Here is a 16148-nt window from a genome sequence, read left to right as displayed (position 1 = left end):
TGTCAACAATTCTGTGTTTTTCTGTCAATATGGGGTGCTGTGTGTACATTAATGAGGAAAAAAAAAATGAACTTAAATGATTTTCGCAAATGGCTGCAATATAACAAAGAATGAAAATTTTAAAGGGGTCTGAATACTTTCCGTACCCACTGTACCTGATAATCTAATCTACTTTGAAGCAGTTTTGTAATCAGCTGTTTGTCCTGAGTTCAGAAGGTAAATAGTAGGAAGCAGTACGTGCCCTGATATGTGCCCTGAACCATATGAAGGGGGAAAACATTTGTGGTTTTAGCTAGTTAACTTGGTTTAGCTGGTCTCCCAGCCTTGCCAAGCTGGCGTTTAGCTGGTCAAACAGCCGACATTGGCTGCATTTACACTGCAAGTCTTAATGCACAGATCCAATGTTTTGACCATATCCGATTTTTTTGGCCCGTGTATTTACATTCACTTTAGACGCGACTGGTATCCAATATCTGCGTTTACATTAATTCCTGCCCAAAATGATTGTCATTAATAGCTTTACATGCACAGACCCTCGCAATTTGAATGGCCGTACTATTACATTTACATGTCGGGTGGCCATGATTACTTGCCAGAATGGATAAGTTAACAGCTGTCAGTTTCATGAATGTTTTGCAGTGCGAATTATGATCGAACGAATATAGACTGGAAAATAAAGGTAATTTGCATTTGTTTTTTTGTCTATAGTCGTTAGATCAAGAATTCTGGAGTGAAATAAAGTAGCAGGTAAAATTACATTTATTTGAATGAATGATAGTGAGCGAAGCAAAGAGCGAAGAGTGAGCGAAGGAAAGAGCGCACACAAGAGAGAGAGAGAGAGAGAGAGACATTAGCCTACCCAGTGAAGCTTTTGGTTTACTTAAAAAAAAAAAAAAAAAAAAAAAAACAGAAAACAGAATACCACATTAAACTGGTTTTGATGGACAATATAAAAAAATACACCTTGTCAAAAAAAAAAAAAAAATGTGAATCTATCACAAATCACAAAATTACTCAAAACAATGTGTGTATATGAGTATTTTCATACCAGGAATACAGGCATGGAACAGACTAATGTCTGTCATTAGACAAGGCCACATTATAGCCCATCATGTTCTAATGAGTCTAATCTTTCACTCAGCGAATCCTGCCAAACCGAGAGTAACCTAGGGTGGGGCTGCTCATTGATAAAAATCCTGTACTACCCTATAGTACTTAAATACACACTTGAATGTGCAACCAAATTAACATGCAAAAGTAGAGAAGAAAAGCTTAATGTGCTCTATGAAGAGAAAGAAAGATTGTAATGGGACGCATTTGCTCATGGCCAATTAAGGTAGTATATAATAAAAAATTAACAACCTGCATCACATTATGGCTGTGTTTCAATTTGTTCAGTCTATTAACTTATGAGGGTTTGTTTCCTGTGAGTTAGTGTGGATAGTCTGTCAGAGAGAGACTATGTGTGTATATAACAAATTAAAACATGTTTATCTTGTTCCAGCAGGTCTGTCCTGTTAATCCAATGCTTTTCCTTTCTGTTCTGATGTCCTCTTCAAAGAAACATCCAGAAAAGTTTGGTAAATTTATACTCTCATAGCAGTTTTAGCCATTTTTACATCTCTTTTTGGCAGTGAAAACTGGGAGATCTTGAAAACACCATCAAAACAACACGTGGGATGCTTGAACTCGACATAACTGAGATCTGAAGGACTGTAGCTAAGGGGTTTGGCTTGGACATACAACAGAACAAGTGCATCAAGGCCATTCTGGAGGTAAACATGAAGTAGAATGAAGTAAACATGAAGTCTTTACTTCACAATATTAACAGTTATCATATTCTAAATTAGCCTTTTTTTTTTCTTTTTCTTTCAGAACAACTGAATTGAAATGTCCAATAATGCAGTTCACAGAATGTAGATGCCTCTAATTAGAAAAAATAAAACCACTCAGGGTCACTTTAGCCCCTGATTCACCTGCAGCTAAAATGAATGGTATGTCAGGGAAGGTTGAAAGAAAACATAAGTGCCCTTACCCTGCCATGACGATGAAAAAGTCCAGCCTGTTCCAAGTATCGCCAAGATAACAGCGCTGGCCAAAGATCCCTAGAGCCACCATCTTCACCACCATCTCCAGTGCAAAGAAAATGTAGATAAATGCATCAAATGCCTAAAAGGCAGAAAAGAAGAGATCAATAAAGGCACTTGTATAACACAATGTATGTTTTGACAGACCCCATGAAATAAAAAAATAGAGTTTTGTGTCCATATTTAGCTCTGAGGCTATCATTATAGTATACTACTAACAATTTAGATAACAATCACTGCAGAGATTTGTCCAATTAGATGATATATTGTTTCTGTGATTCCTATATAAATCAATGGTGGCTGGTGCTTTTCAAGAGAGAGGAAACTCAGAAAGTGACTATTTGACAGATAGTACAATGTAGATAGACTGTTAGATAGAACGAAAGAACAACAGATAGACAGAATGACAGACACGACAGGAAAACTGAAAAAGATTATATTAACTTATGCAACATGATTAGTAGTCTGGATAGAACCAGTTCTCCAGATCTGGTTCAAGATCCATTCATTGATCTGCTTTTGCTATATACTTTGCAAACATCATTGAAAGACAGACATACAGACAGACAAACATACGATTATTTATGCAAATCCAGATGGAACCAGTTCTCCAGTTCTGGTTCACAATCCATTATTTGCTCTGCTTTTGCCGTTTGCTCTTCAAAATCACTGATCATTCAGATTTGCTCTGGGAAGGACATAGTGACCGAGATACTTAGCAATGTGTTGCACAGCACAATTTTTCTAAAACATAATGTCTGACTGCCAATGAGAGATAATGCGATCTGAAACGAAAGGTCCCTCAAGAACCCTTGTGTAAATGAACAATTGATTATGAAGTCCAGTCAACACCCAGCCTGTTAACCCTCACTTCACCTGACCCTGGACGACCCACTTCGGATCTCATTTCCCAACCGACACTAAGATGACTGACGATCAGATCAGATGATCGGCTTGACAGAAAGCGTTTCTTTCATAAACAATTGAGTTGCATGAGTACACAGACTTTAGGAGGGCTGTTAATTAGCTTCTTACAAACACTCTGATGCGTGATTGTCGCTGTCAGAGCCCTGCTGCGTTCTCATTACGACACCACAGATAGCTGGGATTTCAACGACTGATTACAGAGACCAGTCAGGCCGCAATCACCCTCATCAATGGCTTTGTTTCTCTTCTTACATTGGTCACTCGTTTCGTTTTTAAGTTCGACACTGCGGGGATAATTATAAAGACGTGAGAAGTGTAATTTTCTTGCACACGCATGCAGAAAATAGAATGTTTGTTACGTTGTGTCCTTAGTCACTTTGCATGTCCCCAGTTGCCAAGTAGAGCTGATACAGGTTTTGTTTCATGCTACAGTGTGTGTATGTGTGATACAAGGAGGAGGCCGTTGGGCAGTGATGCCAATTTGGACGGCCGCCCGCACGAGAAACGGAGAGTTTGAAACCGGCCGGTGCAGGCAAGCAAAACAGTACTGGTTTAAGATCCCCTGTGGGACCAGAGGACGCAAACATCCTGGCGCCAGGAGGATGCTTCCTCTAAAGCTACCTTCTTCCACGTGCCATACATGACATATGGCTCTCTATACGAGTCCGTACACACACAGCAAGCAGGAGAGAGACAGACTCTCGTTCCTGCCCACACAGTTTTCATTTCAACCCCGTCTTTTTGTTTTGCAGTCAATCCAAAAAGCTAATGTGAGAAATATCGCATTGCAGACCTTCTTCATTTGCATTTCTCTCTTCAAAACTCTTTTTACACAATGAAAGTATAGCTTTGAACAGTGAGAGCTCACTGAGGAAATACTGTCAGCCATCTTGACTTATAAAACATTGAGTCATGGCTCTCGCTCCATTTCAGCTGCACCAATGAGAAGGTAAAGCTGCCGCCTGATGCCTCTGGCCTGCCCTAACGTATGCCACTTTCACAGGTAAGCCTGAGATGTAAGGTAAGCCCACAGTCAGCATTATCTCTTAATTGGGCAGTGCACTGTAGGAAGTTATTGGGAGTTGCTATAAAACTCATTCGATGTTGCGGAAAGCCTAGTAATTAGGAGAAGATCTTGATGACTTATCTCTCAGACTAAAGCCCTAAAAGATGACTTAAGGCATAATTTAATTCTTGTAAAACTTAAAGGGATAGTTCACCCCAAAAAGAAAATAACTCCCCCTCATGTTTTTCCAAACCTGTACAACTTAGCAGAAAAGATGATATTTTGAAAAATGTGTTTTTTACTGTTTGGGCCCTACTGGCTTTCATCGTATGACCAAGACATTTTTCATCTTCTTCTACAGAAGTCATTCAGGTTTGGAATGACATGAATGTGTATACATAATGACAGAAAATTAATTTGTGAGTGAACTATGCCTTTAAGCGGTAAGCTTTTGCATCAAATCAAATTGGTCTGTGCCTTGATTATTGTGAACACAGGGCTAATGAATCAAAACAGTGTTGCAAAATGTCTGAGGGTGTTGCACATACAGAAGATGATCACAATAGACAGAAGTCAAAATCACCAACCTATAACCATCCCTTATGGCACTGTTCAAGAACAGGAGCATATAAATTAATCTCGTATCGATGTGTCGTGAGGACAGGCGAAGATACAGAGAGAGTTTATATTGCATACATATCTGAAATCTTGTTTAAAAAAACATGACTGATTTTTTTCCAATGGGACACAAAATAAATCATTTTGAAAAATTTTACTGGTTTGTCTTTCCCTAAAATTACAATGAATGGCTTTAAAGCTGAAAGTCCCCATGTAGTGAAAATCAAGTTTTTAATGTTGTTTATATGTCTATGTAGTTTTTAAATGTGCTTTATATTTAAACAGAGCTAAATATATTTGAAAAGCTTTCCAATACTGGAGAGAGCTAAGTGGGAAGGCCTGAAAACAGACGCAGAAGCTGTTTTGATCCAGCTACTCATGTGAGTACACTGGTTTTGAATGTTATTGATTGTCTGGAGCTGCTGTGCTGTTGGCGACTATCAACAAACACTTTGTATTAACTCTTGTGTACTGTAGGTTCATTTTTTTGTGCTTCCTACCAATCACGTCAATGTGCTGGAGGGCTTTAGCATATCATTGAATATGCTCTGAAGCAGCGGAGTCTCAAGAGAAGTCAGGTTATCCCAGTATATTTTTCTGTTTCTATGAAAAATTGTGTACATTTAGCAATATAGCAGGTGAATTATGTATATGATGTATTGTACAATGTTATTATGAACTACATGCCTTTCTCCACTGACATTCTAAGTTGTTCAAAGCATTTCTAAGGATACTGATTTTTAGAAGGCAGCTGTCTGACTCTGAGATGGCAAATGAGAACATGGTTTGTATAACACATTATTAGCTGTTTGATAATGTAGTCAAGCAAAAGGCTAATCATAATAATTACTGTTATGTGTCCGACGTTATAAAGAGTGATACATAAAACACATTACCAGTCTTATATATCAGCTTAGTAGACAAGTCTGTATAATTCACTCTTCCCCTTCTTCTGAATCAGTATCTGGTTCAAACATATAATGGCTGAATTAAACCAGTATTTCCAATTGCCATTGTGCAGTGTTTACTACAGTAAAGTTGACCTGGTGGATCTCTGAGCTAATGCAAGTGAGTGGAAGCGGGGCAAATTTGCATATTTAGAATTCTGCATAATAAATGTTGCAAGGGTGTAGTTACATTCAAGCTTTTAAGGCATGAAGAATTTTTTTGTTTAAATGTAATTTTGGTGATCAAATACTAATTTTAAGCGATAAAATGATTGACTGAAGGGGGACATTAAAAAAAGACGCAAATGCACTAAAAGAGATATTATAAAAGTGATATGTACTGTATTCTAAGTCTTCTGAAAACATACAATAGATTTGAATGCCACCACACCCAAATTAAGTCGTTAAAATGCCTTCTGTACTGTTAATTGCTTAATTGCTTTTTACACTAGTGTGTTTTCATTTTAAAATGCATAACTTTTGCTACGGTTAAGCCTGGGGCCTGTGCCATGACTTTAGTTGAACAAACTCAGGGTTATAGGATTAGTTTCACGTTGACAAAACCAAACCACTCCAATCTGGCTTTGTTGGTAGCATGATGCTATTATCAACTTTCACTGCCAACTCGGGCTTTGATCCTGAGTTTGTGGAGCGAGTGCACATGAATGCGTGACTTGTGAAGTTAGTTTATATAGTTGATAATATATAGTGATAGAGACTCAAACATGTAAGGTCATGTACACTGTAGTAATTTTTAAAGAGTTATCTATTGATTCTACAGCTTATCTATATTACACATGATCTGTATATATTAATATTCATTTAAACTAAATGCTTAGTGACTGTTAAACTAAAATTGCTTGAGTGTAATAGATTACTAAAAATATAGATCATATAATAATTATATAAATCATATATAGATCATAAAACAATTCTAATTATCATTAAAGCCAGACAATTTCATTGTTAAATATTTGTTTTTACTATATAGTGACCTTTAATTTGGAGGAAGAGAAACTGGGGGAGTGACTTTATTGCGTTGAATGGGTCAGTGTCACTTTGCTCAGATTGGTCCATTTTCAGTTTGAGATCTCTTTCCCAGAACAAAACCTGTCCCGGAGCATGTTAGCCTTGGAGTGTAAGTTATTATGGTGATGAACACCGCTAAAAGCCACTTTCATGGTACCTAAAACCAAGGATTGGTGCAAACTAATCTGAAACTTAACTGGCTAGCCAGCTAATCCAGCTTCACAGTATAGGCCCCTGGCATCTACACTATTCAGACCCCATTTTAGTTTGAAAACCCCGGCGTTACGTTTCAGTGTTAACAGATGAAAACAGAGACTTTTGATGGCTACCCACATGGCTACCAGAACACGACAATAAAAGACCAGATATGTCTCTCAACGGCTCTGTGACAGACCAGAGCCTGAGTTGAACACAAAAGCATGATTTAAAAATGACGAATCATACAAATTTATTGAAAACAACTGACTCAAATGGATTATTTGTTCATGAATATGACATTGCTACTTCTTTCATAATGTCTTCAGAAGACTAGAAATGCAGTGCGTCATCATATTGACCACCATTTATAATACTTTTGTGCTCCACGACAGAAAGTAAATTATACAGGTGGAACAATATGAGAGTGAGTAAACAATGGCAGTTTTTAGGTGAGTTAATCCTAATGGAGTGTGTTCATGTTTAAGCTGTACAACGAAAGATGAACTGGAGCAGTGCCATAGGCAATGGTTTTTCAAAACACACAACGATCATGTACATTTTTATGTGAGGTCTCTGAACAGACTCCCTGGAACCAGCCATCACATCCAGGCAAGCTAATGAACACAACAGGGCTCCTCCTGGGACAGTGGATTCATGGAGAGTTTAGAGGACACATGAAAATGTCCCTAAAGCTCCCAAAAGATGACATAAGCAATTAAAGGCCATCCTTTGTCAACACAATCCCCCTCGAGTTTTGTCCGCTTCGTCAACCTCACAGAGAGAGAGCCTCATTAACCACAGAGAGTTGTGATGATAATAAATGGAGGGAAAGAGAGGAGGAAGATTGTGACTTGAGAGAGGACGGACTGGGAGTCTGTGTATGAACCTTAAACTCTCTTCAAATGACATCAATAAATGCATTTTGACAAGGCACATTATCACATTCAGGGCCGGCCTTTTGTATCAGGTTGATTTTATATATCTGAAAAGAGATAAAGACAGATTTACTGTTCCAAAACCTACTGACCATCCAATGGAGGCAGCATTTTAAGGCACCTTAGTCATGCTCCCCCAGTTGAAAGCTATTCAAAAAAAGGTAACAATCTTAACTATGCAAGTTAAGATTTTATCTCATTCAACGCCTTACCCCTGGGGCTGTCAAAGGAACAACTGTGTACCTTATCTACTTGTAAAAGTTGCATATCAGTACCTTAAAGTAGTAATATGTACCCTTAAGGTACTACTATGAAACTTTTAAGGTTAAATACTATTTTTGCAAATTTTTTTCCTGAGAGTGCAGAAAGGATTGATAAAAAAGATGGTGGACAATGTGAGAGAAATTATGATTACAAATATATGTATGCAATTCAATACAATTACTAGAGTAATATGCGTATTAGAGCATCATGAAAAAAAGTATCATATCACTAATTTTTCAGGCATGATCACAATCCATGATTTTATAATTTTTTATCATGTTGGTTTTTAAGGCTATTTTGCAAGTTAGTGAGCAGTACAGTCAAACTAATTTCCCTATTTAAAAATAAAGTCCAACAAGGGAACAAAAAAAAAAAAAGAAAAAAAGAATGACTACTTTGTTCCATGACAATTACAATGCTGCCTTAGTAGGTTGATCGCTAGGTTTTGGAAAAGAGCTAGTTTTATGTAGGCCTATATATGTCCATACTGACCTGTAGTATCTGACAGCGCTCCGAGGTGCAGTCGATGTTTTCGCAGGGCTGGTACATTCCAAGAGTGACGCAGTTCAGCAGTATCACCATGATACTGATCCGCTCGAACCATGTGAGGAAGTATATGTTAAGGCTAATTTTTATCAGCAGACACATAAATGCAGTAATACACAAAAATAGACTTTTCCATTTTCTGAAAAGGGTGCTTACCTGTGAGAAAATTGCTATGAAGATGCTAGGATGAACAGTACTGTTAAAAATTTTGGAGTCAGTAAGATTTTTGTAAAGAAATTAATATTTACTAAGCAAAAATGCATTGAATTGATCAAAAGTGAAAATATAGACATTTATAATGTTACTAAATGTTTCTATTTCAAATAAATGCTGTTCTTTTGAACATTCTATTTATCAAAGAAAATGTATCATGGACTGGAGTACTCTTAAAAATAAATAAATAAATAAATAAATAATGGTAGTGAAGCAATGTAGTTTTGCTAGCAGAATGAGTTCCATGCTGAAATTTAATGTTTAGGGTTTTGGATTTATTTATGTGACAGGTGAGAATTTAATGTTTCCTATTCAAATTCAGGAACAAGACTAGTTTTGCAGATTTATCTACCGTTATAAGCAGTGTTTGGGGGTTGATTAATGCCTTAGCAAACACCACTAATAATGATAAATCCGAAAAGCAAATCTTGTTGTGAATATTCACCAGTCAACATGAGATATAACATTATGTGGATTTTGGATTGTATATCAGTTTACATGAATGGTGCGGTTTATTCGTGCCAATGTAACCTCATTAAATTAATAAACATTACAATGTATGAATTGGACAACTCAATTAATACAACCTTCACAGTAGAAGCACATCATAAAGAAACAAAAAACAAATTGAAACCTCCCTCCTCACTCAGGCCTGTTAGCTGGAGTGAAATCTTCAGGCCTCTCCACTAAATCTCTACAAGCCTCATCTCTTCACCTTTATGGACCATTTCTTTTTCAATTTACTCTACTCCGTCTTTTCCTCCGGCTTGGTCAACCTTTTAGCGAGCTATTTTTTTCTGTTTGCACATACCGTCTGCCCCTCCTCGTTTAACTTCCTCATTCACTCCATCATGTTTCTCTCATTCTCCCTCCATCTTGCCTCTAATCTTCAACACTTGCCTTTTATTTCCTGTTTTCATGAAACATTTTCTAGTGTTTGAACTATGTTAGCTACAGGGCAAAAGGGCTGCTGATTTTGCTTTGTGCTGGATCTAACAGCGCTATACATTCCTCAATTAATTAGGACCTACAAAAATTCACTGCACCGGAAATAGGCTTCTGGCACTCAGTAAAATGTGATTTATGGGCAATTTTTAATTTTTTTTTTTGCCCTTCAACCTCATCCAAACTTCCAATGAGAAAAAAAAAAGTACATTTCAATATGCATGTGCTATTAGACTAAGGGATTTGCCACAGTGTTGGCCACACTTTGAACTTGCATGTGTAATATTGTAAAAAGCCTTGCAGGCTTGTGTTCCTGCTTTAATCATTAGAATGGAGACCGCAACCCCCATAGGGGTAAAGCAAGCATCCGCATCATGCAGCAAAGCGTTCGCTATGGTTACTACAGAAAATTGCTCCTTTCTTTTTTATATTATTGTTGATACCTCATCAGGTTCTGAGGCGGGCTTTTGGCAGAGGGAAAAAGCGCCCACAGAAACACTTAAATGACATTAAAGGGACAGGAGCACAGAATCAATCTCACAGAACACATCAGAAAGAGAGAGGGAGAGAGAAAGAGAGAGAAAGGAGGAGTGAGACAAAGCCGATAGGTTGACAGAAACATGTTTATTTAAGGAAAGATGGAAAGAAGGCTGAAGGAGTGTGAAATGAGACAATCACATGCACACAGGGAAAACATTTCAATCAAAAATGTTATTGGGAAAAAAGGTAGATAGACACAGTGGGATCATTGAGGATGAGGAATTGCACTTGATTTTGTTTCTGGACCTGATATCTAGTGGCAAACAAACAGTTTCAATACTGTTTTTTATTCAAGTTATTATTAATATTACCATGAACTGCATAGGCCAAAGCATATGCAAAATAAAATAAATATAAAATTAAAGGAAATAAAAAAATAAAAAAAAGAAACTAAAATGTAAAAAATGAAAGAATGTAATGGAAAATCACTGGTACAAAAATTAAAGGATAACTTTGCCAATTTTCAACCAGCTTCCAATTGTTACAATGTCAGTAGGATATGTAATATAATGTGTTTTCTTTCTCTGTTACCTGTGCTCAATACAAACAATACAAACCTGGTTGAAAATCTGTGAAGTTGTCTTTTAAATCGAAATAAATATTCAAAATTGTCCAAAAAAATGTATAGCTTCAGAGATACAAAGGCTAGCTTATCTTGTAAATACACACTGTCAATGGGGCAGTACCCTTTCAAAAGATACTAATACAATTTAGGTACTAATATAACTTTACCGCAGGTACTAATGTGTACCTTTAAGGAACTAAAATGCACCCTTTAAAGGTAAATAAGGTACAAGCTTTTGTAAGGGTACAGCCCCAGTGACAGGTTTTGTACGTTTTTCGCTGAGATCGTAGGATATTTTATTGTATGTGGAATTGTGGATAGATATATAGTTCACAGGGACACAGTTATTTGTTTTAAAATGTCCTTGTTATGCTTTTTCAGATATTACCTGTCATGTAGTTTGTAATATAGCTGTTTGTGAATACAAAAGGTCTTCAATGTTTGAAAGATCAAAGTGCATGATAAATTGAGCTATTGTCTCCCAAAAAAATAACCAATTTTGAACTGCCTGAAAGGAGTCATCAATAATTTCAGTCTTACTTCCTGTACAAACCTACGTAGATTTGTAACAAATATGCATAATACTAGCCTAAGGTCTTCATTGGCTGTCTGCAAACAATGTCTACTTTGAACCACCCTCAAACACTGTAGTTGTACCTGAGGGATGGAAGAATTTGGTTCATGTTGTCGACATTTTGAGAAGATGCTGCAATAGCAAGTCTACATTTTATGCATTTCCAAAGGATGGGGACTCGCACTCGAATTGACACTGTAAAACTGACACCATTGTTACTGTTCGTATCACTGTCTATACAAATACTGAGGAAGCTTCCGGAGCTGAAATTCAAATATCGTAATGGTCATTTCTTTTCAGTCACATGCTGTAAGTGGTAGACCAATCACAACAGACTGAGCCATCTGATCAATCAGAGCAGAGAAGTTTCTCGGAAAGGAGGTGTTTAGAGAGACAGAATTCTTTATTGAACCATTTTAGACACTGAGAAAGTGCAATGTATGAGAAGATTCAAGTATTTTTCGACCTTGGATGCATGTAAACCTATTGTAGGAGACCTCCAAAACAAAATTAGGAACCTTAAAAATAGCATAATATGATAATAAAATGTTCACGGCCAGTATACATTCTCAAAACAATTGCACCTTTGACAGACATGCAAAATGGCTCAATAAAAGTAATGCATGATGTATGGGGTGGGGGGGTGTGGGGGGGTCAGATATCAACAGCCAATCACAGACACTTACAATAAAAAAAAACAGGAAAACAGCACACCACCTATACCAATGCATATGCCATCAGAGCCACAGACAGAGAGAGAGATGAACGAGGGAGATGAGAAGTAGGTGTGTGATAAGTGTGATTAGCGATGAAACAAGTTCATTTTGAGAGCAGCTCCATCAGTTGCAAGTGCTAGCTGATTAAGACAGACCCAGCTTATGTTTAAGTCAACATAATACAGAGACAACAGAGGTGGAGGAGGATGGGGCTTGCTGTAATTGGCACCCTGAAGGGAAAGAAACCAGAAGCGCTGTAACATTGTTGGATTTGGCATTAAGATGGACAGGACACTAGTGGATCGAGGGGTGAGACACACTGAAGCAGGATTAGAGGAAAGAACAGGTGTAGACAGCTCATTTTGTAGTGTAAGTGAACCTTTGTCCTGAAGGGCTAAAGGGTATATATATATATATATATATATATTACACAATATGATAATAAATGTATAAAGCAGTAAACATCCCCGTCCCAATTAACACAGTTTGACACCAGGGCAGATAAAGTCTAATTTCTCCTCTTTTGTAATGAAGTGTGTGAATGAGGGTGAAATGAAAAGGTGAGGGTTGGGGTTATTGTCAGTCCGAGGGTTGGAGACAGTGAGCAAAGGGAATGAGAGGCAGTTGATGAGGAGAAAGGGACCTATTTTGGGATATTCTGCTCCCCCGGAGACTTTAATAATGAGGCCAGGACTATAGGTCCCACAGATGACACAATATTTATCTCACAATGCTGAACAAATTCAGATTTAAATGACCCACCGTGCTCTGCAGAAGCATACCAAACAGATTCGACGAACAAAGTAGTGTGGTGTAAGTCAACAGTGAAAGCACATGTAAATGTTTTCTCGCACAAAAACAGGCTGCAGGTGTGACATCTGGTCTTGTGCATGAGCTAATTCATCTACAATAACAGTTCTGTCCATCTCATTTTCTCTCTAAAATTGCAATTACTCTACAGAGGAAGAATTTTAAGTCATTGTACCTGATATAAAGGCTGCTTAAAAACGTACAGTGGATAATTTAATTCACATTCCTTGGTCTAATTTTGATGAAAGAGCACTCGCACCCATGCCACCACCACAACGGTGGGCAATATGTATTTAAGTATATAAATATAGGAGGACTATGTCAGTCGTTTGTATTTGCCACACTTCCTGCTACCAGCTGGTGGCGATATGACTATAACTAAATTTTGGCATGTAGATGTCTTCAGGCCAGGACTCTTATCAAACATGTGAAGTTTGGGGCAGATTGGACATTGTATGCCTGAGTTACAACAGCTTCCTATTTCATGGCACGCCCTTCAGCGACACCCACACCTAATTCTGAAACCCATATCAGACATTTCATGAGTTTTCGAGCATGTTTAGGCTATCAAAAATGTGATTCATTTAGGAGAAGAAGAATAATAGATCGGGCAATTACAACAGGGTCCTCACACCATCGGTGCTCGGGCCCTAATAATGCATTAATTAGAAAAAGAATAATTTTACCCAATAAAGCAATGTGTCCAAAACCTCTCTAAAATCAGCAAACTAGCTTTTCTAGGCTGGATTAAGTCTCTTTTTTTTCAGCAGTGCAGCTCACTGAGCTTTATAAGAACATCATCAGCAGCCTTGAGGGGAGAAGTGTCCTATTTCTTAACAATGAATGACTGATTCATTGAATCACTTTTTTTTTTCTCAATCACTTTGAATCAGCAAATCGAAACTGGGAACAGGGTATTACAGATTCTCTCACAAACTGTCATCATATTCTTTCAGTCATTCTCTCTCTGATGTAGGCTTCTGAGGCGGGTTTGAACATTATCCAATGATCACTCACGCTATGCAGAACCTCTTTTGCCTCTTTTACCTACAGCCCCACAGAGCTGTTCAAATAATGCAGTCATTGCTCAGCTGACTGCCTCGGCGCTCCGCTTCAACCACGTAACTCTCAGTGGAAAAGGGAACAAATTCCAGAAGCACTCCCACCACCCTCTGTGCATTAGCATTAAGTGTGCGTATGCAAAGAGCTCGCGGGCAGTGTGTTTTGAAGTGTGTGCAACACATGCTCTGGTTATTGGTGTTAAGAGATGTTAAGAGGAGGATTAATAACGGCAGTTAACTAAAACCTTTCACCGTTATCTCGCCATAAAAGCAAGTATGCGTGTCCCTTGAGTACTCTACGGCTCTGTAAAGTGAAACAGTGTGGATTTCCCTTGTGTACAATCGACAGAGCACCTCTGAACTCTGCCTGCAACATTGTCCTTAATTGTGTGGGTTTGTACGTGCAGTTTGAACTTTGCCTGCTCTTCTGGTACACTGGGTGTGTGTGCGAGTGATTGCGTGCTGCACTCTCGTTAGAGGAACGTGTGGTGTGAAATGTGAGTGTCCGTGTGAAACTCTGTCGACGAAGGCCGTGGTGACTCATAGCTGCCTGTGGGAGCAGACTCATTTTCCAGTAAAATTAAAAATTCACTTCAGTCCTCTAATCCAAGATTAACTCTCCAAACCTATCTAACTAATATTAACCATGATCAGCAGAATAGTAGGAACTGATATCCAAGCAGTAGACTCTTTATCGACTGAAGATTGGATACAGGAATGAGAAGAGCAGGTCACATGACTTGACTTTCTAAGAACATAGTAACTGAAAGTTACTGAGGGGTGCATATAAAGGGATAGTTCACCCTAAAATTAAGTCTGTCATCAATGTCGTTCCAAACTCATAAGACTTTTCATTCTTCAAAAACATTGAACAGCAAACATACATATAGAGCACTAAAATATGGTATATAGAAGCTCAACAACCATACTTGCTTGATATGAGAGAATAAATTCATTGGTTCTCACACATCAAGCAAACATGTTTGAGCTCTACCAAACTTGAGTATTCTATGTACATTTGCTGATCTATGTTTACATGTGAAAAAAATCGTAAATTAATCTGTGCATCATACAAAGTAATTGTGTCTCTTCAGAATACTTGGATTAAACTGCTTGATTCAAATGGATTTATTTTACAATCTTTTTACCAACATTTTAAAGTAGGGATATAAATATCGATTTCCAGTTTTTAATCGATTCTCATTTTTATGAACCAATATCGATTCTTAAATACCAAGAATCGATTAGTCTAGTTCTGTTCAGTTGATGAATGAGTAGAATATGTAGCGCCTCCCATCCAATAAATCGCAATAATCTTTTGCTTTATTACTTTTGATATGAAGCAAAGTCTCAGATTTCAAATGACATCCATCTTATTATGAGATTCAAAAAATAAATACCGTTTTGGCGCTGTTTAATGTGACGTGACGTGATCGTTTTAGCGCCTCAATTAAAGAGGCATGGAGTTTATGTGAACATCCTCTCCTCCACTTTAATACCAGTTACAGCGCGAAATAAACATGACTAAACTTCTGAAGGTATGTTAAAATATACAGTGCAACTTACTGAAATCCCTATCATGTCTCGTGTAATAGCTCAATCAGTGTTTCAACCTTGGAAAGACGTCAATAAAACAGCTTGTAGGCTAAACAATGTCACATAACGTCACATTTACCTCAGAAAAACATATTCATTGACCATAAACTCATTAGTCAGCTAGAAAAGTGTAGCCTACTCTAGAAAGCAACATTCTGATAAATATAGCTATGCACCATTACATATTCATTATAATTTTTAATGTTCTTCAATATTTAATGCATGTTTGAATAAATCAGCTGTGATTTAAATGTTTATATTTAAAAAACCAAAACAACAAAAAAAAAACAATTGGAGTAGAAATATGATTATGTAATTCTAAACGTTATTTATAATAAAAACATCATTGAGTGTAATTTAAGTGTTTGTATATAAATTTTTATATAAAAAGTTAATAAAACCTTCAATATTATTATAGTAGTACCAACTGACTCCCGTGTGTAGTTTACAGCATTAGTTGAGCATTTTTTTTCCTCTAGAACATTTGTCATGTACTGTAACTGAAATGCTACATCCAAAATAATCGATGTTGAATCAAATCGTAATCAAATCGAATTGAAAGCATGTAAAT

General features: G+C 37.3%; 1 protein-coding gene across 3 annotated transcripts in view; it reads right to left on the bottom strand.

Moving 5' to 3' along the window:
* The window catches only part of cacna1ia (calcium voltage-gated channel subunit alpha1 Ia), a 117392-nt gene extending 108663 nt beyond the window's left edge, over positions 1 to 8729 (bottom strand). For all 3 annotated transcript variants that reach the window (XM_067381897.1, XM_067381898.1, XM_067381899.1), the window contains exons 1-2: positions 8504 to 8729; positions 2036 to 2169 (exon numbers count right to left, since the gene is read on the bottom strand). In XM_067381897.1, the coding sequence (XP_067237998.1) occupies positions 2036 to 2169; positions 8504 to 8659 (290 nt within the window). In that variant the 5' untranslated portion in view covers positions 8660 to 8729. The remainder of the gene's footprint in view (positions 1 to 2035; positions 2170 to 8503) is intronic.
* Positions 8730 to 16148: the final 7419 nt, after the last annotated feature.

The sequence above is a fragment of the Chanodichthys erythropterus genome, chromosome 3 (genome assembly GCF_024489055.1).
Source record: "Chanodichthys erythropterus isolate Z2021 chromosome 3, ASM2448905v1, whole genome shotgun sequence".
NCBI classification, from domain to species: domain Eukaryota; kingdom Metazoa; phylum Chordata; class Actinopteri; order Cypriniformes; family Xenocyprididae; genus Chanodichthys; species Chanodichthys erythropterus.
This window is presented reverse-complemented; position numbering and strand designations above follow the sequence as displayed.